The sequence below is a fragment of the Miniopterus schreibersii genome (genome assembly GCF_964146895.1).
Source record: "Miniopterus schreibersii genome assembly, chromosome: 15".
NCBI classification, from domain to species: domain Eukaryota; kingdom Metazoa; phylum Chordata; class Mammalia; order Chiroptera; family Miniopteridae; genus Miniopterus; species Miniopterus schreibersii.
Window position 1 is genome coordinate 47,440,945 of NC_138115.1, and position 26,818 is coordinate 47,467,762.

The 26,818-nt window shown below is 53.4% G+C and overlaps 1 protein-coding gene across 4 annotated transcripts; it reads left to right on the forward strand.

Annotated features, from left to right (window-relative positions):
* The first annotated feature begins 362 nt into the window (after nt 1–362).
* On the forward strand, nt 363–26,298 carry GASK1A (golgi associated kinase 1A). Of its 4 annotated transcripts, none has more exons than XM_081159605.1 (5): nt 363–714; nt 17,122–18,375; nt 22,641–22,763; nt 23,430–23,533; nt 23,894–26,298. In XM_081159605.1, exons 1-5 carry the CDS (start codon nt 712–714, stop codon nt 24,138–24,140), a joined length of 1,731 nt encoding a protein of 576 aa, XP_081015731.1. In that variant the 5' UTR covers nt 363–711; the 3' UTR covers nt 24,141–26,298. The 4 variants fall into 4 exon arrangements, with proteins under 4 accessions (XP_081015731.1, XP_081015729.1, XP_081015730.1 ...); XM_081159603.1 differs by lacking the exon at nt 363–714 and adding an exon at nt 3,310–3,384; XM_081159604.1 differs by lacking the exon at nt 363–714 and adding an exon at nt 4,615–4,681.
* Nucleotides 26,299–26,818: the final 520 nt, after the last annotated feature.

The window sequence follows — 26,818 nt, forward strand, 5'->3', positions numbered from 1 at the left end:
CTCGGCTCCACGGAGGGGGATGCTATCAGGGGGCGGTCAGTATCAGTCATTTACTCCAGGGCCCTGACGGGGTTATGAGATGCGGGTGGAGAGGGCTTGTCTTTCTGGGGATTTGCCCGGGAGGACAGTTTTGGCGACTCTCAGCAGGTCCCTCCAGATTCCCGCGGGCTCCCGGGGCACCTGCCCCCCTTGGAGGCGGGATCTGGGCGACGCGCCCGGCCCTGCGCCCGCCCCGCGCCTCCCCGGCTTATCCGCGCTCGGCCGGCCCGCGGGTCCTGCCCAGCACCTGGGCCCCTGTCCGCGCGGCGGCGGCCCGGGGCAGGGCTTTTATTGTGAAAGGAGCTCCCCCCTTCCGCGCTCCCGGGGAAGCTGGAGGCCGGGCCTGGCGCGCGCCTGGGGCCGCGGCTCCGCCACCCTCCCTCGCGGGTCTCGGCGGCTCGAGGCTGCGGGGGGCCTCCGCGCACCCACAGTCCCACGTGCATGTGCCCCGACCTCCTCCGACAGCTCCACCCGCGGAGCATCCCCGAGCCCATCGCGCGCCCAGGACTTGTCCAGGGGCCGCTTGGCCGCTGGGAAGCTGCGGACCTTGGGTCAGGGAAACCCACGTCCAGGGAAGCCTGGCGAGCCGCTGCGCCAGGGGCAGCCGGGGGCGGCAGGATGCGCTGGTGAGGCGGCTGAGCACCGAGGAGCGCGCCCGGCCTCCGCGGGGACATGGTAGGAAGCGCAGTGGGAGGCGGGGTGGGCTCCCAGGCAGGTGGCGCGGGCGGCGCAGCGCAGCGCGCACCCGCCCTGGGCGCATGGAGCCCGCGCCACGTCGGGGCGGGATTGCTCCCCGAAGGCTCTCTGGGGGTGGGGGTGGGGGGGCGGTGGCAGCTCCTATTTCTGCTCCTCGGCCAGGGCAGTCAGCTTTGCTGCTTCCCGTGGTGGGGAGGACGGTGACCCAGGGCTTTCGTTAGGGACCCACACACCCGGGCTGAACCGTAACCCCCTCTGAGCTCTGCACACACTTCATCCAATCCACAGGGCAGGGAAGGAGAGGATTCGGGGCGGGGCACCCAAGGCAGCCTCTGATGGGTGAGACACCTCGAAGTCACTTTATTCCACAGGAAAATGCGTGTGAATTTTATAGTATCGTCTATAGCTTAGCCATGCTTGAATATTAACAAGCAGTGCCTCACGTGTATTATTGCCATAGAATCACACTGGCCCCGGGGAGGTTCCAGTGCCTGGCTCCCAGGGCCCCACCCCCTCCACCTCCCAGGACCGCAGGGCAGGTGTGGGAGCGCTGGTCAGCCTGGGATGTTCTTCATGAAGCTGGGGACCTTGTGAAAGTCCCTCTTCAGCATTGACAGGCTCGCAGACACCAACAGGCAGAAAAGACAGACCCTCTGAGAACATGACCCAGGCAGCTTAGCTGCAGACCATGTGTAGCTTCAGGAAAGGGGCTTCCCCTGGGGCTGGCTGCTGACTAGCTCGCCTCCCCCCACCAGTGTGCAGGTCCCATCACAGACAAGTGGCCTCTTCATATACTTGAGAATCTGGTGCCGCGTGGAGTGGTGGGGAAAAGGCAGGGGTCTGAATCAGAATGAGGTTGTGCCGGACTCAGCTGCCGTGGTGCTCTGAGCAAGCACTTTAGTGCTTTGAACCTCATGTGCCTCACCTGTAAAATGGGTTGTTAGGAGGAGCAGATGGAATCACTGAGGTGAAAACACTGGGCACCCCAAAGGTGCTATAAGAAGAATGAGGGTTTTACCGAGGACCCACAAAAATAGGTTTTCTTTTTGTCAGGACTGAAAGCAAACAGCGAGGAAGTAACCATGCATTTCATTCGATACCAGTTGAGGGGATGCTCTGAGACTCTTCTGTAAGTTTGGATCCAGTGGAGACAGTTCCTATTCTAAAACTGTTTCCTTGCTCCTTTAAATCTCTCTCTTCACCAGGCAGGAAATGCACAGTCTGCAGAAATGTTTGCCCCATCTTTGTTCCCTGGGCCTCCGTGCTGGGTGGGAAGGCAGCCCCCACTCAGCCGCAGCCCCTGAGGTCTAACGCTGGGATGCCCAGCAAATCACTCTGCCAAGGTCTGCGTGAGTCCCTCCGAAAGTTAAACCGGTTTTGGAACCCAAACTAGGAATCTAGGCTTCCAGCCCCTGGAGCCTGTGGGAATCCGACACCCTCTGTGTTGTAGCGCCCCTCACCTGCAGCTCCTGCTGCATGCATGAGCCAGGTGAGCGCAGGGCTGGCTGCAAGCAGAGGGTTTTAAACAGCCCACTGCCCGAACCACACCAAGCAGGAGGTGGTCCAGAAACAGTGGGTTGGAAGTGGGGGTGGAGCATGGATTGGCCTCACACAAAAATGAGTGCCTTGGCTGTTTCAGGGCCCAGTGGGAGAAATGTGCTTCAGGCAACCCTTGGAAGAGGCCCTGGAGGCCCAGCCCTCTCTCTCCATCCATGGTACAGATGTGGAAACAGAGTGCATCAGGTTTCCCGAGGCCCTGGTGCTACATGCGACCTGGGTTGCCTTTGCTTGGATGGTTTTTGATGTGACGGCCAAAGTGTTTCCATCTTGGGTGTCTGGGGCATAATCCCTGTATTATCTGGATGTGTCTACACTGGCCTGCGTCTAAGGGCCTGAGAGAGAGGATGCAGCGGTGGTTTGTGGGTGACCCCAGGCTGCCCTTCTCTGTGTGGACCCTACCTTCCCCTCCACAAACACAGACACATAGTCCTGGAAGTCCCGGGGGTCTGGCCACAATCCCGAGGGGCTGGCCTGGTGGCTCGCAGAGAGGAAGCTAGGAGGTGCTTTAAGGTAGCAGCTGGTGAATTCAGGGGCTGTACAAGGGAGACTTTGGGGGTGATGGAGACTTTATATGCTACTTGTGGCAGTGGTCACATGAATCTATACGTGTATTAAAACTCATAGAACTATACATTAAAAATTGTACTTTTATTGTATGTAAACTAAAAAATATATATAACAAGTAAAAGAGGGAAAGGCAGCCTAGCAGAAGGAACAGCGTGTGCAAAGCCCTGGAGGTAAAAGTGAGCTGTCAAAAGTTGGCTGGGAGGGAGTTGGGGGAACCTTCTAGAAATGGGGCTGTAGGCAGAGCCTGGCTCTTGGGCATGAGTGGTCTCCTGACCCAGCCAGGGATTTATGCTATGATCCTGAGACAGAGGGGACAAGGGAAGGGCTTTTGAGCTTGGAGAGGTGGGGTTGTGTTTGCATTTTAGGGAGCAGTTTCAGAGGGGGGTGTGCAGGGAGTGGAGTGGAGGGGGAGTGTCTGAGAGTGATAGTGATCCTGGTGGACAGGATGGAGGAATGGGCCCTGCAGCTGGCCAAAGGATGCATCTGGGAGGGATATGTGGGCAGGGAAACTTCCAGCCCTTGGTAACCTCAGATGGGGACCCTGGGGGCAGGTCATGGGTGACTTCTGTTTCTTGTTCAGGCATCTGGGTATACAGCCTCTCCTTGTATACCTGCCTTTCTCCCCTCTCTTCATCATCACTTTTATTTATCTTGTGTGTCCTTTCGTCACACTTAGAAGTAATCATGATATAGAAGTAACTTACTTAAAAATAATACCAATCATTTGAATTCTATAAGCAGATAATTATGTTACATTCTGAAGAGCAATGGTGAAGTTTTGACGTTTCTCCCTTACTCCTCTGAATTGGTTTTGCCTTTGTAATGGTAAAGATGGGATAGCTGTAGTTGCAATACTAAGTGACAGCAGTGTTATTTATGCCGCCCTGGCCGCCTTGCCTGCGGTCCCCGGTGCCCTCCTGGCCGCGGGCCCAGCTCACCGCCCTGGCTGGAGGGTGGGCAGGGGCTGTGGCCACTCCACCTCACCTCGCCCAGCTTCCCGCCACTGTAGGCTTGGGTTTCTGCTAAGTGGCAGTGGGAAGGGGCTGTGTCACATGCTGTTTACTTGTGGGCAGTTTTTGTTTGGCTTTCGAGGGTGTTTGCTTGCAATGAGCAAACAGCCTCTTCAGAACCATCTGGAGCATTCGAATCCTTCCATCCTGGCTGGGGCAGCAGGTCCGTGTTTCCATGTCTAGGAGCCAAGTCGGGTAGGGATTTTTCCAGAAATGCCATCAGCCAAAAAGCTGCTCAGACAGCAGAGGGGATAGGGGTAGAAGAGAGGAAGGGGGAGAAAAGAGCGACAAGTCAGAGCCAGAGTTGTGTGGATGGGAGCTGAGGAGCCAGAAGGGACCAGCCTGTGGAGGTCCTCCCACCTGCGGGCACATGCGCTCGAAGCCTGAGGGTGCCACCGGGGGCACGGCGCGGCTGCACTGGGCAGGGGCTCTGAGCTGGGTCTCAGCAGAGCAGTGACGTTTTCTGCTACCTGGCTGGCGAGGGGTGACTGCCACCGCCTGTGCCCCAGGTTGGCCCTGCGCTCCTGCGGGGAGAGCCAGCGCTGGCCTTGCTTCTGTCCAAACTGGTTTTGCACCAGAGCTATGAGGCGACGTCCAATGCACCCGGCGCCGGGGAAATCTAAGGACATTGTCAAGGACTTAAAAAGCGGCTTTAGTGCTTTTAAATGCTGGTGACATGTTTGCATGGGAAGGGAAGACCCAGATACAGTCAAACCTGTAACATCAAAGGGTCACAATTTCAAAGAGTCGCAGGACCCACAGCCGCCTTCGTCCCTCCCCAGAGGAGAGGAATGGAGCCCGATCTCGAGGTAATGGGGTGAACGCAGAGCAGCTGCAGCAGGGTGGGGAGGTCACAGCGCCCTGTGAGGGTTTGGAGTGTGTGCAGGAGTGTTTGGTGGGTGGAAGGGCCAGGGCCGGGCTCCAGCTGTGCCCAGGCCGGTGGGGGCTTTGGGTCGCACTGTCTGGGATGCCTGGAGGTGGAGGCTGCAGCCGGTTTGAGGCCTGGAGGCCGGGGTGGCCAGTGAAGGGGCCATTTGGATGTCCATCCCTGTGCTGGAGGTGGGTGGGCGGGACACACAGGCCTCTTTCTCCCGGACAGAACTGCTCTGTTGTCTGTCCACACAGAGGCTCAGTGTGCACGTCCCGGGGGACCTGGACCCTGGCTCAGGAACTGGCCGTTGGCAGTGGGTGGCCTCCTGGACAGCACGCCCATCCCCTCCTGGCGGCCCCGCATACCTGCCACTGTCTGCAGGTCCTGGTTCAAGTCAGCTCACCCCCAAGCCCCCACTTCTCCTGCTTCCCTAGAGATCCCATTGCAGCTACAAAGGTGCTATTGTGTTTCTTTCTTCCAGAACCTTTTCTTTTGAAACTCGAGTTAAAAATCCCCTCGGTTTTCTTTGGGGAGGGGGTGCGGATGGCCGACTGGGCAATGCCGCCCTGTTTAGTCTCTTCGCTGGCTGTCAGGAAAGGTTCCTGGCTCCTTGTTCATATTCACGCATCTCCCTGGCAGTGGCCCAGGGTGACAGGGTTTAAACTCTAATTGTCACAGCACCTTACTTGGAACAGTTTTAAAGCATAAAAAGTTCAGAGGGTGGGTGGCAATCAGAAGTGGATTCAAAATCTGCTTCCCATCCTGGGCAAGTGGGTGAACCTTGAACCTCACAGTCTCAGTTCCCTATGAAGATAACACTGCCCCCTTGTGGGCTTGTGTGTTCGATGCTGTAATGAACACAGCGCCTCGTACAGTAGTCCTAGGCACATAGTAATTGCTCAGTTAATAGGAGCTGTGAGATCCCAAAGGCTGACTATCCTCCAGACCTCCCCTGAGGAAGCGCCAGCGACCTGCTGTGGCTGGCTGGATGGCAGAGAGAGGTGGCTTCTTCTCTAAGTGTCCCTGATGGGCTCAGCCTCCCTGTTGTCACGAGTTTGGTCAGAATAGGGAAGAAGTATGTCTGGAAGATGCAGATATGCTCTCCTCTTGCCCTTGTCAGGGGCTGTGTCCTGGCCTCTGAGTGGCCAGAGAGTAGAAATCTCTGGAAGGCTGTAGCAGCCCAGAGAGGACTTGCTTAATTTTTTCTCCCACAGCAGTTCCCACTCCTTCCCTCCCCCCGCCCAGAGCAAAATGTATGGCTGTTAATACAAAGCCAGCCTGAGAACATTTCCGACAAATGACAGGGTCTCCAGAACTCCGTCTCTGCGGTGATCCCACACTGGAGCCCTTGTGAGCGGAACAAGACGGTAATTCAGTTATGGGTATGGAGAGGCCTCTCGGGGCCAGCAGGGCTGCCCCAACATATAATCAAATGGTCAACTTAGAGACTGGAGCCCAACCACCAGTAAGCGGAGGGAGCAGAGGATATACCGTTAGCTCCCTTCCATCTTGGGAGCAGAGGATACACTGGCCCACCTCTGGGGTTCCAGGAGGTACCCCGTGGGCATTGCCAGGACACTATCATCATAGTAGTGATAACAATAGTTGTGTCTGGGGATGGAACCCAACTCTATGCCAGGCTCTGTTTTGAATGCTTTGCCTACAGCAGCTCATCAAACTCTCTCGGTGCTTAGTGGAGTGATTTTGTTTTTAGGAGTGACAAGTCATACTCTTTTCCTATGAGAACGTCACCTTCATGTTTTGCGCTTGATGTAGCTCTCCTGCTTGGGGCAGTGCTTGGCTCAGGAATAGGTGCTCGGTGAACTAATGAATGGGCCTCCAGTGAGGGAGGTACTATTATCATCATTGCACCAATGAGGAAACTGAGGCCCGAGGTCACACAGCCAGGACGCAGTGGAGCTGGCTCGGAGCTCAGCATTAATGGGCTGCTGGTAGGAAAGCTTGGTGAGCTGCCAGCCCCTCTGGGCCCAAAGATGAAGCTTCGCAACCAGCTCCAGGGGCTGAAAAAAGGTCCTGGTGAGCAGATTAGTCCTGAGGGCTCATCTTTCAGTTGGGGACCATGTGGGGCCCTCCGAGACTGTTGGATGTGGGATGCTCAGTCCCTTGCTGAGCCTGTGTCTGTGGGCTGTGGGCCATCCACACTGGGCCTGAGGACTTGTGGTCTCTCCAGAGAATGTGCACAAACCCCAGGAGGCCGTTTGTCTTTCTGATGACAAGTAGGTCACTCTGTCCCTGGAGCAGAGACCTGGCAGCTGCACTCCAGGAACTTGTGCAGAAGCGCACATCCCACTCTCCCTTCATGTGCTGAGCAGAGTCAGCGCTGAGGTTGGAATTTGAGCTGGACACTGTCCCCTCTGTGGTGGGGCGGGGGGCCCTGTGATGCTCAACCGCACAAGCCAGGGCTCCTTGCTTGGTGCAGGGGATGCCGAAGTTACCCCTCCTGCCCACTCTACCCTCTGCAACCTGCACCTTGGGTGACACCTGCGACTCCCTTTAACACAGTCACGGGAAGGTAGTTTTGTGTGTGGTTGTGTCTTGGGATGGGCGAAGGGGTCTGAGGGTGGGCAGGCTCTCAGCAGGTCCTGCTGGTCCCCCTGCTGGCCTCTGCACCTTGCTCAGCAGGCTTCCTTTCGGCCTGTGGCAGGGATTACATATGCAGGCTGCTGTTTTCTTGAGAGAGTGGGGGAGGGTGGGCTGGATCGATCTGGGATTCACAGAGATCGGAAAACAACACATTTTTCCAAAATTGCACCTCTCCGGGGGGCTCTCAGCCAGGCGCAGCTCTGAGCCTCACTGTGCAGGTTCCTTGAGCTGCCCTACACATGCCTCCCCCTGGGAGGAGCCCTCCTCCCCGCTTACTCCTCCTAGCTGACATTCATTGAGCATCTACTATGAGTCTGGAAGAGCTGTCAGCATTTGACAGTCATCTCATTTAATTCGCATAACTGCCCTATAAGGTTGTGCCTTAGGCTGGCTCACCCCAGAAGCGGACCTTCAGACAAGGATTCCAGTGCAGGTAGTTTATTTGGAAGATGTCACCAGAGGACAGCGGGGTGGGTGGAGGCAGGGTGGGGGGAGGTTGAAGCCACTTTGGAAGGCAATGTGGCCATCGCTGCGTTTTCAGGTCACCACGCCTCCCTGCTAACGTGTACTGTGTGTCCTGGGGCACACTGGTGCCTCTCCACAGGCCAGCACCCTCACTCCCAGCAAACCCCGGGGCGTCAGAAGGTGGACATTTCCTCGGTGTCACTCTTTGTAACGTTCCCTGTAACACTTCTGGGTCGCCGAGGTTCTCAGGAGTGCAAACAGGAGAAGCACGTTCATGCTTTAAAACTTCCCTTTTTACATTTGTTGGTTAGAGTGCTGCGCCCCTGAGATCAGCTGTCAGATCCAAGTGGCTGAAGCTATGGACAATTTAGTTTTCATGGTATTTGGGGGCAGGATGTGGTCTGGAAGACAGTGGAGACGAATTTCTCCTTCTTGCTGGTTTTGCCTTTTAAAGTCTTGCCCTGGACCCATTTCCTGAACTGAAATTTACATTTTCTTGAAGACGGGGAAAATCTCATCCTTTTGGATCCCATGGCACCACCATGCATTGGCGAGGGACCCGGGAGATGCCTGTCACGGGAGGGAGAGGGAGCTCGGCCCAGGTTCTGGGGCAGGAGGGCTCTCTCCTCAGGCCTTTGTCCCTTTGCCCTTCCTTCCCCCCACCCCCCCATCCAGCAGATACACCATTCCAGATGCCCTGAGTTGGGGTCGCCCAGCATCAGATCTGCCCCTCGGCAGATCTCTGCCCAACCCGGGCTCCAGTGTTGTGAACCAGCCCAGAAAGCCTGCCCTGGGTCAAGTGCTGGGCCAACTTGCACTTACCCTTCCAGCTCCTTTCCTCGGTGGGACAAGTGACCCACAGTCGGGGTGAGGGACCATTCCTTCTAACATGATGCGGCTTAATGCAAACAGCATGTGGTCACATCCAGCCGGACCAGGGCAGGAGGCCAGACAGAGGGACAGGAGCCAGGGTGATGAAATACTGGCCTGTCTCAGTGCGGCTCGTGCAGCCCTTACCAAGTATGTGGGCCGCGAGGCAGCGCTTCTCGTTTATTCAAGGACAGACACGAAGCTGAGACGGAAACACTGACGGACTGACTTCACCCCTTTCAAAAGAGGGCGGACATTCCAGGCGGGGGGCTGCGGCTGCTGGCTTCCAGGAAACACCTCGTTTTGCCAGGAGCCTCAGTGAGAAATCAGAGGAGGCAAGGAAGGTAAGGGGACAGGTCATTAGAGCCCTGGCACTGGGGGACTCTGGGTCACCAGTACTTTTTCTATTTATGTGGCCAGTGAGAGGCAGCCCGAATTGCGTTGGAGGCAGAATTTCTGACGGCTAGGGAGGCTCCCTGCCAGTGGATCCTCGGCTCTGTTCCTTTTTCCTGCAGGCCCCAGGGACCTGGCCTGCTGCCTCAGCTCCCTCTCTTCCACTTGAAGTTGGGTGTGTCTTCCCACGGCGTCCCCTGCGCGCGGGGAAGCTCCCGGACCTTTGCCATGGTCACATACACCCTCCTTTCCTCTCTGGATTCTTGTTACTAGAAAGTACACAACATAGAAACGTGGCTGATACGAAATCTGGTGTTAATCATCGCTAGTCTCCTTCCAAATGAGAATGGAGCTGGGGCGGGTCTGTGCTCAGACCTCCCACCCCAGAGCCCCATGTTCGAGGGCCTAGCGTGTTTCTCAAGACGGATGGTCTCGCAGGCTCAGTGTGCTACTAGAACTTTCCAACTCTGTGGTTTTATTTTGTTGAGACAAAAGACTCAGCACCTGTTCTAAGGTGGGAGGGAAAATGGGAGGGGTGTCAATTTTTTTCTTAAGGGATTTTCAAGGGTAATTTCAGTTTTGCCTAATTTGCGCTGTTAGAGGCTAACTGTCCGGTGAGGTGGAGCTCAGCTGTGCTACAATTCTTACACTTGCCTTTGTGTTTACAGTTGCACTGGTCCAAGTGATCTGATAGCATTTATCCTTTGATGCAGCATTTCTCAAACACTCTGTGGATCCCGGGGGTTCCCAGGACCTGTACCCCAGTTTAAAGCTGTGTGGATCAATATGGTAGCCACCAGCCGTCTATTGGAAGGTGGCCAGTCTGAACTGAGATGGGCCGTGAGTGTGAAATCCACATAGGATTTCAAAGACATATTACAGAAAACAAAAACTACCTCATTACTAATTTTAAAAATGTTTTTTATTGATTTTAGAGAGAGAGGGAAAGGGATAGAGAGATAGAAACATCGAGAGAGACACATCGATCAGCTGCCTCCTGCACGCCCCCACTGGGGACCACACCCACAACCCAGGCATGCGTCCTGACCAGGAATCGAACCGGGGACCTCTTGGTTCCTGGGACAATACTCAACCACTGAGCCACACTGGCTGGGCATCATTACTAATTTTTATATTGATAACATGTTGAAATATTTTTTTGGATACATTTGGCTAAGTAAAAATATTATTTAAATCAATTTCATCTGGCTTCCCCCCTTTAAATGTGGCTCATAGGAAATGTAAGCTTTCGTGTGAGGTTAGCACCCTGCTTTGATTAGGCAGTGCAGTTGGGTAAACACTGGTTCATAGCAGAGCCTCATTTCTCAGTTCTTTTATTCTTGAAGGTCATGCTCCACAGTCCCTACTCTCCTGTTTCCTGACCCTGTTCTCTCATGCTCACCTCTGACCAGTGGGGAGCTCCGGGTGTTCGCGACACCCCGATTTTCTCATTCAGGTGCACCTAGCCTCCATCTGTTGCGTGCGTTTCTGAGAAGAGGCTCTAGCCTGTGGCCCTCAGTCTGGGTCATTCTCCTGAACATGTCTATTTTATTTTGTGCCACAACCCCTTCAAACGGCCTTTGGTTCCCTGTGGGTAAGCATGCATTTTAAAAAATAAACAGATGAACGCAATGAAACTCCAATCACTCCCGGCCAGGCACCTTGCGCGTGGGGAAGGCAGACTGCTCCCGCTCAGGGCCTCCAGAGTGGGGCTCGCTCGCCTCCAGGCGCCCTGGACAGTCCGCTGGGCCACGGCATGAGAAAATTCGAGCGCCTGGTTACATGTGCTTTACCTAATCCACTTACGATTTTTATTTGGGTCTTTCCCCACCTCCACGCACACACCATTCTCATCTGTCCACCGTCCCAGCATAATTAGCCGGCCGTTTTGGTTAGATCAGTGGTTACATAATTATGACTACAGAAAAGCTATTCACGGCTGTAGCTTCCTATGGCTGGTCTAACAAATCGCCACAGACTTGATGGCTTAAAACAACACAAATTGACCCCTTATAGTTCTGGGTGCCAGAGTCCCAGATGAGTCCTACAGAGCTGGGCTCATGGGTCCATCTGTCCAGCTCCTCCCTAGTCCCCTGTGGCCCTGGCCTCCTGCTGGAAGGAGCTCCACGTTCTTTCCCGTCTGAATGAAATGCAGCAAAGTGGGCCTAGAGAGTTGAGATTTCAGTTTCTATTGCTGTTTTTGAAAAACCATTCTTACTTTGGCCAGGCCTTTGCCAGAACAACACCTTGGCTTGCTTTGCTCATTCCCCCGAGGGCGCGGAGGGCCTTTGAAGGGGACTTGCATCGGGAATTCTGCTCTCTCTGAAGGTGACACCCTTCTCTTCATTGTTTTCATGGCTCGTGTTCTCTGGGGGCTCTTCTCCCCATTTCTTTTCTTCCCCGACAGAGCCACTGCTTCCTAAGATGTCATTCGTTTTTCATTTCCCTCCCTAGCACTAGCTAGTGCCACGTGTTCAAGGAGGTTTCCATCATGTCACAAGGTGACTGCATCCCTGATGTCATGCTATGGAAGCGAAGCAGCAGAACCCGGCAGACAGCCAGGGACCTGTTGCTTGGGGAGATTCAAATCTGAGCCTCAGGAGAACTTCCAATTACCCCTGCCCTGGACCCTCAGCCCCTCCCCCCATCAATCCCTAAGGCCAAACATCTGTAGTGCCTTTGCCTGTTAAATGCTTTCCTTCAGCTGTGCCAAGGATAGCATTGGCATGGGCAGTTAAGGGAGGCTGAGGAGGAGATGAAGAGAGATTTTCATCTTCAAGAAGGACTTTTTCTGCCCTTAAGAACGTGCTGTGCGCCTGGCTGGTGTGGCTCAGTTGGTTGAGCAGCATTCCGTGCACCAAGAGGTCATCGGTTCCTGGTGAGGGCACATGCCTGGGTTTCAGGCTCAATCCCCAGCAGGGGCCGTGCAGGAGGCAGCTGATCGATGTTTCTTTCTCATGGATGTTTCTCTCTCTCTCTCTACGTCTTCTTTCCTCTCTCTCTAAAAAATCAATAAGAACATCAAAACTTTTTTTTTTAAAAAACCCCACTGTGTGGGCCACCATCTACAGGACTGAGCACCCCTGGATTGCTGCAAGTCAAGGCTGTGACGCCACAGGTCCTTGTTGAAAGAGGCAGCAGTGCCCCAGGTTCCTCTCCCACGTTTAGCCCCCCAAACTCCCCTCTGTCTCCGAGGTTCCCCAGTCTGCCTTCCCCATTCTGTGATGGAGCCGCGGGCTCTGGGGAGAATGCACATCCTGCCTGTCCCGGACTCGCTATGTGAGCCCAAGCAAGGCGCTTTTCTAAATCTCAGTTTCTAAAATTGTAACATCACCATCTTAGCACGTACCTTGTAGGGTTTCGAGAGTGCCTGGCACGCGGTGTATGCTCAGTAAGAGGCCTTTTTAATAGGATCTGCTGTCTTCGCCTCTCCGGTCAGACCTATTCAGTTTCCTGGCCACGGTCTTGAGGATGATTGAGCTGAAAGGAACTTGGGCACCGTCTGGTGCTGGCAGGAGCAGGAGGCATGGAGCCTGCTTGGTTTTGAGATCAAGCCCGAGACCCGATTTGAGGATAACAGATGAACTAGAAACCTGCTTCTGATGTTACCTCTCAACATGCTCAGATTTGAAGGGTGAAATGGTGGCATTTTCTCTTTGATATTCTATTTAATAGAATAGGACATGAGACACAATAAAGCTATTTTCATTTGGGGAGAAAATTAAATGTAGCCTGAAAACATTTTTATTTTCCCAGTGCAAGCAGGCTGCCACCTACCCTGAGCTCATTTAAGCATCATTTTACAGGTGATCTGCCCAGGCCCAAAAGGTGAACCTCCTTTGAGAGCAGGGTGCGCCCCTGAGACCCAGCGCAGTCTTTTCGAATCAGGGCTGGAGCCGGGGCTGCAGGTGGCGGCCCCTTCCCAGGGTGGCACAGCATTAGGTCACCAGCTCCGGAGCCAGACTGCCTGGGCTCATGTCCTGGTGGTGACCTCGCTGGCTCTGGGAGCTTTGGGTCACGCCAATTCCCTATGCCTTGTTTTTCTTGCCTGTAAAATGGGATACTACTACTAATAATTACCTTGTAAGACTGGCATGCAGCTTAAATGAGTTAACAGAAGTTTTACTGTTTCTTCAAACAGTCCCAGGCACATAGTGAACGCTGTATAAATGTTAGTTATCATTCCTTTGAGAATTTTTCCTCCCTTTTTTCTTTTCCCTGGTAATTGGCCAGGCCAGAAATTACAGGGACAAAAGTCCTTTCTTGTGTTGAAGTTGCTGATGTGGAAGGGAAATCACAGCTCTCCAATGACGCTGAGCAAGGGAGCCTGGCCGGGCGGCCGCTCAGGAGGCAGGCAGCCTGGGGTCTTGCCCACAGTGGAGCAGGCGGGTCCAGCCTCCCAGCACCCAGCAGATCCGACCCGGGAGGGATGCTGCGCGACCAGCTGCGCCTGTCGCCTTTGCCCACAGAGCCTGTGCCAGGCCGGCTACCCCGGCCTGCGGCCGACTCTGGGTTCAGCAGAGGGAGGCAGGGTTTGACCAGCCTGCAGTGTTACTCACAGGACTGGCATGTGGTTTTAATCCGGCGCTCTGACAGTAATGCTCACGGGCTCCCTCTCATCCTGGCCACGGTTATGAAAATTATTCAACTGGTCTTTAAAAAATGGAACAGAAACTCCCAATTCCAAAATCATCGCCAGTCTCACCGAGACTCTGAGTAACGATGAATCAGTGAGCGGCCAGTGGGGCTGTTTAGAAGGGGGTAGAGGTCAGGGAACAGTACAGAAGGGACTGTCACACCTTTCGTGATGACAGCAGAACTAGAGCCAATCTTGATTTTTTATTTTTTTATATCTTTCTTTTTTCTATTTTTAAAATATATCTTTATTGATTTCAGAGAGATGAAAGGAGAGGGAGAGAGAGAGAAAGAGAAACATCAATGATGAGAGAGTCATTGATTGAGCCCACAACCCGGGCATTTGCCCTGACCGGGAATCGAACCCCGATCGCCTGGATCCTAGGTTGACACTCAACAGCTGAGCCCCCCAGCCGGGCACCAATCTTGATTTTTATTACACACACACATACCACCACCACCACCATCACCACCGTCGTCACCACCATCACCACTGTGACCATCATCACCACCACCATCCCCACCACCATCACCACCACCACCACCATCACCACCACCACCACCATCACCACCACCACCATCACCACCATCACCACCACCACCATCCCCACCACCACTACCATCATTATCATCATCACCATGTGGCTCCCCTCAGCCCCTTCTCCCACCCAGAAAACTCCCACCAAGAAACACTTAACAAGTGCTTTGTAGTTTTGTCTGTTTTGATGGGCGAGGAACATGTGGTCCCCATCTTCTCTGCCCCTTCACTGCCCAGCGTGTTATCCCATCCTCCGTGGCAGGTTAGGGGGGGACCAGGTTTTGTCATCTTTTTTTGACACCTGGGAGTTGAGAAAAGATCGCGTTGCCTCTGTCCCGGCTGTTGGTCCCTCTGCAGCAGCCGATGGTGTCGGGGTTTAGAGTGGGCCATTCTGGGAGGTGGTCCGGGGCAGGGACAGCTAGTGCCCCAAAGTGAAGCACGATCCCGGTTGGATTTTCCCGAAGTAGAAGAGCATCCTTTCCCTGGGACCCTGTAGAAGTGAGAAAAAGTCCCCTGCTGGCAGCTACGGTAGGAACTGTAATCGAGTCCTTTCCTCCAAGGTCCTTGTTTCTCAGACTGTCTCTGCAAAGGCCACCAGTGTGTGTTGGCATTTTTCTTAAAGTCCTTCTTAGAGGACCCATCTTATGGGACACTGGTTCACGGATTTACCTGGAACAGGTCGTGGCATCATTGTCACCACAGCCTGAGCCCCATCTGTAGTGATAGCGCTTACACCCTTATTAGTCAAGGAAAGGACGCTGCCCTGGATCACTAATCTGCCTGATGGTTATTGTGTTCTCTCAGGTGAGCAGCATTATAATTCGATACTTGTCTACACTGCACAGTGTTCATGACTGTAAGTCGGGTCACCAGCCCTCCCCAGGCCACTGAACCGCCCTGCTGTGCTCTGACCCGGGGCCGCATCGAGGGGGCTCAGCTGGGGCGTGCGCAGCGGGGGTCGGCCGGGCTCCACCGCAAGCTTTCCGGTATATGGCGAGTCGTTCCCTTTCTCCTCCTCTCGTGCACTTTTTATTATGCAGCTGAATAGTTCTCTTCAGAGGATGTATTTTTTCAGCTTGATCAAAGCTGCCTTTCTTTCCCCAGAGCTTCCCTTGGGTGGCCCTGCGGGGACATCTGCTCAGGGCCGTTCTGAACCTTCCTCTCTGCACAGCTGTGCACTTGCCAACTTCCCCAGGTTGTCCGGGGCCAAGCGAGGCCGAGAGGGGATCAAAACATTCTGTCTTTTCGAGACATTTTAAAAGACGGTTTATTTCCCCCAGTGGTGTCCGTAAGTGTGAGAATACAGATGATGAATCCAACGGGAAAACATTTTTCTTTTTAGAAGGGAAAACAGAGTCTTTGTCTGCGGCCATTTCCCCTCTTAGTTTTAATTTAAGATACTGGCATCCCTGCCAGCTGTGTGAGCCTGGACAGCTTTGCGCTCTGGACTTTGGTTTTCTCATCTGTGAACCAGGAACGCTACGGTCCCCACTTCCTTACGCCCTTGTGAGGATTAACGAGATGCTGGCCGACGTGCAACGCAAAGTTAACGTCAGTGAGGAGCGGGACCCAACGCGCCACCTTTCGGGGCCTCCTCTATAGAAACCCTCACCATTTCCCTCGGAGCTGCACCTACCGGGTCTTCAGGGCTGCATTCTTTGCTATAATAAAAATTGGGAATGATCTAAATACCCTTCCTGTACATAGAGGAAGGGGTAAAGGACGGTGGCACAGTCCCCCTGTGAACCATTGGCCAGCAGTTAAGTAAACGCTATATTGAAAGAGGCAGATATGGAAATGGCCTCAGGACATGTTGTCATGTCAACCAAAGCAAGTTGTGGAATAGTCACTTGCTTTATGCTAAAAATAATTACCACAGGTAGTAGAAGAGACATTGGTAGAGCCACTATGGGAGACAATATGGAGGTTTCACAAAGCATTAGAAATAGAACTGCCATATGTTCTAAATCGAATAGGTTAGAAGATGAAAAAGTTCTGACTCCAAACACAGTGGCTCAAACGGCACTAGGCAGCCCTGTTCCCATGGGTCCTGCAGGCTCCCCAGCTCCCTCCTTCTGGTGGCTCCATGGGGCCTACACATCAGAATCACTTGGGAAACTTGTAAAAACACAGGTTTTTGGGTCCCTATTTCTGATTGAGTGGTTCTGGGGCGTGGCCTGCAAATTTGCCTTTCTGGCAAGTCCCCAGGTGATGTTGAAGTTGTTGGTCCCTAGGCCATCTGTCGAAAAATCATTGCCCCAGGGTGTGTCCTTGCCAACAGGTGCACAGCTGGTGCTGCCACGTCCATGTGCCAAGAGAGAAAGGCTGGGTAGCCAACTTCCTTCTGAGCAAGACGGGCAGGCAAAAGTGGTGGACTCCTGCCATGGGCAAGGACTTAGTCACATGGCCACCCCTAGCTGCAAGGGAGGCTAGACAGAGTCATCCCTGTGTCCCTGGTAAAGAGAAGAATGTGTTTGTGGGAGACAACCAGAGGCCTGAAGAGTGGCCCTGGGGTTGACATGGAGATCAAGAGAGGGCCAGCACTCAGCAATAGGGACATGTGCAAAAGACTTTTGGTGCTTGGTGACTAGTGTCATATGGCAGCTTATTCCAGGGGGAAGCCCACATCTGCCTGCAGGCATCAGCAAAGTCTCTGGGATGCAAGCAAGCTAAGCTTTGAAGCAGGAGTGCTGGCCAAGGTGCCCTGAGGTGCCCTGTCCTCTCTTGAGGGCAGCTGGGTGCCAGCCCTGGGCTCTGCTCTTTTCCCTCTGCAGGATCCAGGATGCGCCTTCCTGCAACCAGCCCTGTTGTTTTGTAGGATGGGCTGATGTTATCCCAGGTCTCAAAATTTCTTTTTCTACCCCATCCCCCAGGCATCTTGGCTCTGGAGAAAGCTACGTGGCAAGAGGCGGCTGGTGATGGCATTCTGCCTCTTGATAGCTCTGTCTGTGATGGCTGTCACCCGCTTCCCTGCACAGCCTCAAGCTCCTGTGGAGCCCCAGGGGATAACCGGCGCCCCCGCCCCCCATAGCCCACGGGCTCTGAGCTCCCGCTGGAGGCAGCGGACAAGGAACCTGCGTTTCTGGAGAAGCTGGGCCCTGTCCCGGAGCTCCATCCCCATGTGTGCTGAGAAGCCAGGCCACGGAGGGAGAGTGGACAGCAGCAGGACCCCGGGAGGGGACAGCAGGCATGTGGGGAGGGTCAAGAGGGACATTGCTTTGGCATCTCTTGGAGATTTGAGACTCAGTACCCAGCGTCCTGTGCCCCTGAGGAAGGATGAGGTCAGGGGGCCAGGAGCCAAAGACCTGCGACCCCCTTGGAAGGATGGTCCCATCCGAGAGGCACAGAGTAAGACAGGCACCCTGGTCAGCCCCCTCCCAGGGCACGGGAGAGCTCCTGCTGGAAAGACCCTCCGGCCCCGTGCAGCAGAAGGCAGGGACCTGCCAGGAGCTGGGAACAGAACCTTGACTGGTGGGCAGCAAGCAGCGGAGCCCACCCTGGCCACGGGGGCTCGTCGGTGGCCTGGCTCTGTCGCAGAGCTGCAAGGATCCATCTGGTGTGCCCCCGAGCCCCCCGGGCTGTTGACCAGCTTGAGGCCTGGTGGGCAGGTGCCCCCATGGCTCACAGAACATGATGTAGAGACCCTCCAGCTGTTGGCCCAGGGGCAGGTGGTGGGCAAAGCCAGGGTCCCTGGCCACGGGCAGGTGCTGCAGGTTGGCTTCTCTGCTGAGGGTGCCCCTCAAGACGTGACTCCTGGGCTCGGCGGACTCTGCTCCCAGGGCCTCTGTGGCCTGATCAAGAGGCCTGGGGACCTGTTCGAGGTCCTGGCCTTCCACATGGACCGCGTGCTGGGGCTGCACCGGAGCCTGCCTGCCGTGGCCCGGCGCTTCCACAGCCCCCTGCTGCCCTACCGCTACACAGACGGGGGCGCGAGGCCCGTCATCTGGTGGGCACCCGACGTGCAGCACCTGGGTGACCCGGACAACGACCAGAACTCTCTGGCCTTGGGCTGGCTGCAGTACCAGGCCCTGCTGGCCCGCGGCTGCGGCGGGCCGGGCCAGGCGCCCTGCCTGGGCATCCACCACGCCGAGTGGGCACGCCTGGCACTCTTTGACTTTCTGCTCCAGGTACGTGGGGCCGGGCTGGGCGGGGCTGGGGAGCAGCAGGGGTGGGGCCAGGTGGTGACTCTCCCCTAGGCCTGGTCTTTTGACCACCAAGCACCTGTCTTTGTTAATTTTCAGCCCCTGTGTTTACTCACCCGGTTAGTTTATGCTGGAAGAGCTTGTATCAGCTCAGGCGAGCTGACAGTTAAAATTTCCAGGAATTTTGTGACCTGGTTGTGAAACACAGGAATTTAAAAATTAAATTATATAAACTAACAATATTATAATTATATTAGCAACAAAGGTAATAAATATTCAGAACTCATTACTTCCTAATTATTTTACTACAGTTTTCCTATTATCTGGGCTCTTGAGGTTATTTGCGTCTGTTTAGTAAAGCCTGTGCGGTGGCAGTGCCCACTCCACTCAGTCATGCTGGCAGCGCGGCTTGGCCCGGGCGGGACTGTTTACACCATGGAAATCAGCACATGCTGCAGATGGGCCGCCCCTCCTCCCGGGGAGTTAAACACTTATCAGCACACTACTGTTTATAATGTTATACCCGTAACTCAACCAAGACTCAAGATGGTTGTGTAAAAACGATGGGGGGGGGGGAAGAGAGAGGGGGGAATGGATGATACCCATCCAGCCTGAGCACTGGAGAGTGAGAAGGAAGCCACAGGGCAGCTGAGGTCCCTGCTGTGCCAGGAGGTAACCTGGAGTTTCTGGGGACCCTGGGGAAGGGGCTGGAGTTTCTGGGGACCCCCCCCACTCAGGGCACAAGGGTAACCAGGGAACTGCGGGCATCGGCTATGTACTGACTGACCTGTGGCCGCTCTGTGGGGCATATTCCGTGTGTCTCCCAGTTGCCTACCGGGATTGCACCCCAGGTCCCTGCCATGGTCATTGCTGGCCCTCCCTGTGTGGTGCCCCTCGCTCGTGTTTTGGGATGAGCTCCCAGATAAACAGCTTTCACTTGAATCCTTGTTTTGAGGTCTGTCTCTGGGGAAGCTGGATCCAGATGATAACACCGGACCTGGGAGGTTTCCGCACAGGAGATCCTTCGTGTAATGAACTTAAGACGGTGCCTGGTGGGTGCACAACCCTCAACAATAAGCAGGCACTGTCCCTACCACTGGTCAGGAATGAACACATCTAGTCTTCAGGGCAAGCTTCCGAGTGAGATACTACATTTATCTGTGTTAAAGCTGAGAAACTGAGGCCTGGAGAGGTGAAGTTTCTGGTCCAAGGTCATGGCTGGTGGAGTGGAGATGCAGCCCGGACGGTCTGACTCCAGAGCTCACCTTCTCAATCAGCGTCACTAGTCACCTGGCCTTGACTGAGGGCAGGAAAAGGGGACCTTTGCAGGGATGCCCTTGAAATCGTAGGCACCTCCGTGCAAAGCCCGGGTCCAGCTGATGTGCACACGGCAGCTTTCTGCTCCACACAGAGGCCCTCTGTCTGCGTCCTGGGCTTGCGGTGTGGCCCCTCCTCAGCTGCCAAGGCCAGCTGTGGGGATGGAAGTCTCGGCAGCCAAAGCACACACAGGTTGGGCGTGTGGTCAGACGGGGCTCGGCTGGCCTCATGCCACCTTTTCCCCGGTCTGCTGAAGACTGGTCAAGTCCAGCGTTCCTGTCTGGCTGGCGCTGCCTTCCTAGAAACCACTGGCGAGTGGAGAGAGGCAGGGCTGTGGCTTTCCCAGCACAGGAACTGGAGCTACCTTCTCACCGGGAGCTGGGTACAAGCTCCACATACAGCCCACTCTGTGGTATGCTTGCACCTTTTGTTTGATCCACTATAAAGCCTTGTTTTTCTGTGTGTGTGCATCACATCATACGCTTTCCTGGACACAAAATACACAAGCGCTGCACACAGACACATTCCTATACCCCCACAAGTCCTTTGCTTTGAAAGTGCCGTATAGCACTCTGTATTTGTTAGTGATTGTGGAGATAATGCCGTGTAACAAAATTCTCCAAAACTCAACAGCTTAAAACACCAGCTCTTGATTTCCTGCTCCAGGGTCTGTGGGTCAGCTGGGCTCAGTTGAACTTGGCTCTCAGCTGGGGAGGGGGGTCAGGACTGCTCTTCTCACTCTGGAGCCCAGGCTGCCGGAGCAGTACCACCTGGGCGAACCCCTCACGGGGAAGGGAAGAAGCCCAAGGGCCCAACCAAATGGCAGGAGCACACTCAAGGCCTCTGCCAATGCCGACTCATATTCCTTTGGCCAAAGCAGAAATTTTTAAAAATTTGCGTATTGTTAAAATCATCAAGCTTTTCTTTTATGACTTCTAGGTTAGTATATTATATTTTAAAAGGCTGTCCTCCCTTGAGGTTTGCTTTTAAGAATTCTCCCATGTGTTTTCATATATCTTTGGTCCATCTGGAAGCTATGTGGAGTAAGAGACAAGGCGCAAAACAGCGATTTTTTTTTTCTCAGATGGCAACCCAGATGTCCCAGCACCATTTGTTGAATAATCCATCTTCCCCTCCGTCTGCAATATTGCCAGTTTCCATGTTTTTGTAGGTCTATTTCTGGACTCTTTTCTGTTCCAGTAAAGGGTCTATTTATATGCCAGAATCACACTGTTTTAATTACTGTGCTTCATATTTTATGATAATAACCAGCAGGGCGTGGTCTTTCTCATTGCTCTTTCTTAGAATTTCCCCCCATATTCTTGCATATTAACCTCATGAAAGTTAGAGTCAGCGTGTTCCTTCCCTCTCCTTCCCAAGTCCTTTCGGGATTTTACTGGAATCAAATTAAGTTTGTGTGGATTCAGATAGAGAGAATTTACGCCCTAAAATGTAGAGCCTTCCAGCCACGAACAGGCTACGTCCCTCCCTTTACTCACGCTCCTCAAGGCTTCGTGATGTTCCCTTCAGCTGGACCCCCCTTTGCGCTGTTGGGTTATTCTTGGGTATTTCATCTTCTGTGGCTGTCGGAAATGGGACCCTCCTCCTTTACGGGCCCTGGCCGGTAGCTCTCGGTCTGTGTGAAGGCTGCTATTTCTGTGTATTAGTTTGGTGACTGGCCACCTGCTGACTCTGCTCGGCTTCAAGGGTCGCTCGGTTTGTCCTTGGTTTTCCAAGTTCGCCCTCATTTCATGTCATGAACGTCTCCTCATCGCCGCTTCCTTCTGTTACCTCATCACGTCGCTGGTGCCTCCAGAGCAACGGCATGATGGGCATGACTTGTTTCTCTAGACTCGGGACAATTTCTAGAGTTTTTGCTGTCGAGGGTTCCTCTTTTAATGGCTCCTGGGTTTTGTGTTGTTTAAAATGTAGAGGGATCTACACATGTCTTTTTAGATAAGAGCTAGGTCTCTATCTGTCTCCTCAAAGGCCATCAGCCAGCCTCTTCATCCAAATCCTAAACTGGCGTCTCGGCTTCTTCCTCAGGCTTGGTGCAGATGTGGCATCCAGATGTTCCTCCCTGGAGCCTCGTGAAATCTTTAACAGCCCGCCAGTCAGTGTGGGCCCAGCCCACTGCCCTTCTTGGAGAGAGAAGCTGCCACCCTACAGTAATCTGACCCCCAGGCAGCAAGCCAGCCCAGCCAAGGGCCACCCTTTCCCCTTAGAAGGGCCCTGTGACTGCCCTGGTGCTGAGGGAGGGTTCCAGCACGGTGGGGTTATGGGTAGGGGGTGGTGGGGGGCATGGGCCCACCAGGGACAGCCCTCAGCTCTTCTGGAATCCACCAGACCCAGGTCAGGCACTGGCTGAGGAACCACTCCTGGCCAAGGAGCCTCGCGGGTCAGTTAGAGGACTCGGCCACCCCTTGTGCCCTGTGCTTGGTCCCCCCAGTCCTCACTTCCTCCACAGCTGGCCCTGGTGTCCCTCCTTGGCTGACTGCAGTGTCTTGCCCCACCCAGATTTCCTGTTTGGGGACCTCAGAGCCAGGTGGCCCCCTGTAGCCTTCTGGTGATGGCACCCTGGGCAGGGAGGTGGCATAGTGGGCAGGCTTTCTGTGATCACAGTCCTCGTGTGAAGCCCCCCTAGATCCTTCCTGCTGCCAGCCAGCCATGTACTTCATCCATTCGTTCTTTCACTCCAAAACCTTCAGCTAAGTCCCCGGCTGGGCTGCACAAGTGCTGGGTGCTGGGGTCAGCTTGAACCACACCTTCGTCTTTGCCATCAACTGGGCCACACGCTGGGGTCAGTCCTCAGTGGCTCTGCAGCTGGCCTCTGGCTCCTAATGAGGCTTCTACTCGGGCCCAGGGGCCAGGCGGCCTGGGTGCTGGGCCAGGGTGCTGGGCCACCTGCCCTCAGGGGATGGGTGTCCCCACAGGTCCATGACCGCCTGGATCGCTACTGCTGTGGCTTTGAGCCCGAGCCCACAGAGCCCTGTGTGGAAGAGGGGCTCCGGGAGAAATGTGCGAACCCGGGCGAGTTGCGGCTGGTGCACATCCTGGTATGTCCCCTCGTCACCCAGACTCCGGTCTCCCTGTCTCCTCCAGAAGATGCTGTGAGCGAGGTTCAGAGATCGTGTGGCCCTCAGGGTTCCCAGTCCTGCCCCTTTTAGTAGCAGAAGCCTTTGAATGATACGTGAAACTGGGCACAGGTGTGTGGGGCGAGCGTGTGTGAGCGTGCAGGTGTGCCTCAGCCCCTGCGGCCCTGCCGGGCAGCTTACCTCTGCACCTGCCCCTTCCCACCCGCGCTCCCCGCCCCTTTGGCCACCAGAGCGAGACTCCGTCCCTCTGCCTTGCAGTTTCGTAGGATGGCACCGTGGCCTGGTCCAGCTTTGAACCAGCCAGCTACTTATTAGCAGTGGGACCTTGTTCGAATTATTTAACTTCTTTGTGCCTCTGTTTCTGTAAAGTGGGGCTCACGCTAGTGGCCCCCTTCTCAGGTTGCTGGGAGGGCTCACTGGGTGACGCCCGGCAGCGCTGAGCAGTAGCAGCGCAGTCAGCTGACTCAGCGCCTGCGGACCACCTGGGCGAGCAGCAGGGTGGAAGGTGGACTGACAGCTCAGGGCCCCAAACCCCTCACCCTGACGGAGTCAGGGGCGCCAGCGAGGCTGCACCCTCACCCTCACCCTCCTCACCCGCCTCCGTCTCTGTGCATCTTCTCCCCCGAGGTCCGGAGCAGCGACCCGTCCCACCTGGTCTACATCGATAACGCCGGCAACCTTCAGCACCCCGAGGACAGGCTGAACTTTCGGCTGCTGGAGGGCGTAGATGGGTGAGGGTCAGCGGGGCTGGGTGGAGGCTCGGGGCCCGAGGCTTGGCTGCCCTGCTGTAGACAGTGCGACCTTACACTGTGGCCACCTAGAAGTCCGCAGTCCACCATCAGACAAAAGCTGTTAGGCCTGAGCCTCGGGAGGGGGTGTGGGGCTCTGGGAAAGCTGAGGGGATACAGCCAACAGGCCCTTCAACTCCTGGTCACCCAGGGCGCGGCCCTTGGGACTTTGGGGGCGACCCTGCCAGGGTTCCCAGCTGTGCAAGTTCTGGCTGTCTGGCTTCGTCCTTCACATAAACTCCCTGATACCACTTTGCTTTTGCTTTTGCTTTCTGTTCTGATGTTCGCCGAACTTCCATCCAGGTTTCCTGAGTCTGTCGTGAAGGTTCTCCGGTCAGGGTGTCTACAGAATATGCTGCTCAAGTCACTGCAGATGGACCCTGTGTTCTGGGAAAGCCAAGGCGGGCGACAGGGGCTGAAGAAGGTTCTCCAGGCCCTGGAGCGGCGAGGACAGATCCTCCTGGGACACATCCGGGAGCACAACCTGACGGTCTTCAGGGACAGGACCCATGAGCCCCACACGGCCCGGGCAGGGCCCTCGCCTCGCTAGTGGGGGCTCATAGCACGACCTGAGCGGTGAGCACCCTGCTGAGAGCCACAGGCTCACCCATCTGGAAGACAAATGGGAGACGCCAGAGCCAGCAGGGCACCATGGACGTCTCGGACGATGTCACCTGCTTGGGAAGGTGGAGGCTGTATGGGTGCTGGGTTTTCAATCTCACCACCTTTTTTTCTGCCTCCTCTGCTCTGGTTATTTACCTCCTCGCACCAATAAAGACATACAAGAATGTTCTACGAACTGTTCCATATACTGTAAAATTGTGCATCCCACATGCATATGCAGAGCTGGACAACTGTGTGCGTGTGCATAGATGCGTGTAAGTGCATGTGGCATGTGTACATGGCCACACACATATATGAGACGAGCCTAATAAAGGGTCTTTATAGAATTATACCCGTGGCCCAGAAGTGCTCGGGCTGAAAGTCCACTCAGGTGTGCATTGTCTCTGCCAGCTATATTTGCATAAGTGGATTTCTGCATCAAAGGGTATGTATGAGCATTTATTATTTAGAGAGAAATTGCCAAATTTCCCCCCAAAATGGTGGTGTCCAGTTATACTCCAACCAAAAGGGAGGGTACTGAATGTCTTCCCGCCACCTTGCCAACACTTGCTGTGCTCAAATTTTCTCTTCAACTGATAGGAAAACCTACTTTTAAAACTGCATTTCCTTAGTCCCTAATGAGGTTACCTTTCCAATTATTTACTAGTCATTTGCATTTGATTTTCTGTGAGTTGCCTTTTTCTCTTGAGATGTATGTTCTTTCCTTGCTAATCCATTAGAGGTCTTGGAGTCTATCTAATTAGTGTGATCAATCTTTCCCTTTAGTTAAGTCATAAATATTTTCTTCTAGCCTGTCACTTGTCTCTTGACTTTGTTTATAGTGTCTTTTGCTGAGTAGAAAATTTTAGTTTCCATGGAGTCAAATCTGTTTTCCTTTCCCTTTAAGTTTTCTGAGTTTCATGCCTTCTTAGAAAGGCCGAAACTATTTCAAGATTATTGAAATAATGTATTTTTTATTCTAGTATTTATATAGTATTCCTTTTACATTCACTCTAAATCCATATAAAATTTATATTTGAAAATGGTGTGAGGTAAGGATCTAACTTAAGTTCTGTTTTACCCACAGACAGCCAGTTGTTTCAACATCATTATTCAGTAGTCTACGTGTTTTCTCTGCTGATCTAAAGATACTCTTACAAGGTACCTAATTCCCTGGACTGTTTCATCGATGTATTTTCAGTTCTTGCATCAACATGACACTTTTAATTAAAGTTATTTTGTTATTTTGCTATTTTGTAGGGCAAGTTCTCATCTTTTTATTCTACTTTAATTCTTTTCTGTGCTATTTTTGTGCAGTTTTCTTTAATATAATAGTGTCAATCTATAAAGCATGCCACCCCCTCCCATTGTCCTCAAAATCCCATTAGTGTTTTGATTGGGATTGTAATTAATTTATAGATTTAGTAGGAATATGACTCACTTGCAATATAAAAAATATAAAAAATTATAATTTATACTGCTATTGAGAATGAGTTATTTTTCTTGATTAGTTTTTTCTAGATAGAATTTTAGATATGTATCTTTTTTTAATAGAAAATCCTATTTTCAAATGATTATAATTTTACATCTTTATTCCACAAATGTATGTTTAAATGTGTGTGTTTGCATAAGCACCTTTATCTTTGTTGCCTTACTGCTTTGGTTGGGGTCTCTGGGGTAACAACAGCGACCATTCTCATCTCATTTCTGACTTTAATGGAAACACCTCTAGAGTTTCACCATTGAGTCTCATCAGGTTTAAAGGAATCGTTTCTGATAAATATCTTTCCGTTAGTTAAGGGAGTTTCTTTTTCTGCTTAGCTTACTGAAAGACTTTTTCAAAAACTGAGAATGGGGATTGAATTTTATCAAATGCTTTCTCCATGTCTATTGAATGAGTAGTTTCTCTCCATTATTTTCTAATGCGGAATCATTGTTACATTCCCAGGATAAACCCATTTGGCTGAGATATATTAATCTTTTAGAAACTACAGGATTTCACTTGTTAATATTTCATTTAGAATCTTTGCGTATATATTCATATGTGGTGTAAGGCTTCCCTTTTCTGTGCAGTCCATGGCCGCCTTATTATTAAAGTTAAGCGGACCTCATGAAATGGATTCAGAATTTTCCATCTTTCTAATGCCCTGGAACACTTTAAGTAGGAATCGTGTATTTCTCAAAGGGTTGATAGCACTCTCCCATAAAACCACCTGGGCGCTGTGCCTTTCTCTAGATTTTTTACAACCTTCTCAAGGAGCTTCTGAAATGATGTGGGAGAGGGGCACTTGGGGGGGGCTATAAATAACTATGATGCCTGGCCATACTCAGTGGGCAGAGGGATGCAGCAGTGTCCTGGGCAAGATTTGGGCCCTTGGAAGAGGGAGATTGGCTTCAGATCAGAAGGTTCAGGTATTTCTCTTACGATCATCAATACATCTGTCTTCCTTTGACTTCTTGTATTTTCTTCTCTCTTTGTCTTCTCAGTTCTTTCCTGGGACACCCTTATCAAGGGATGCTGCCCCTCCTGGACTCAACCAGTGTCCTAAATTTAACAGCCCCCCCTCTGCCTTCTGTCTGGAGTCCCCCTTCACTCCCTCCTGCCTGGTGGACTAACACTGAGCC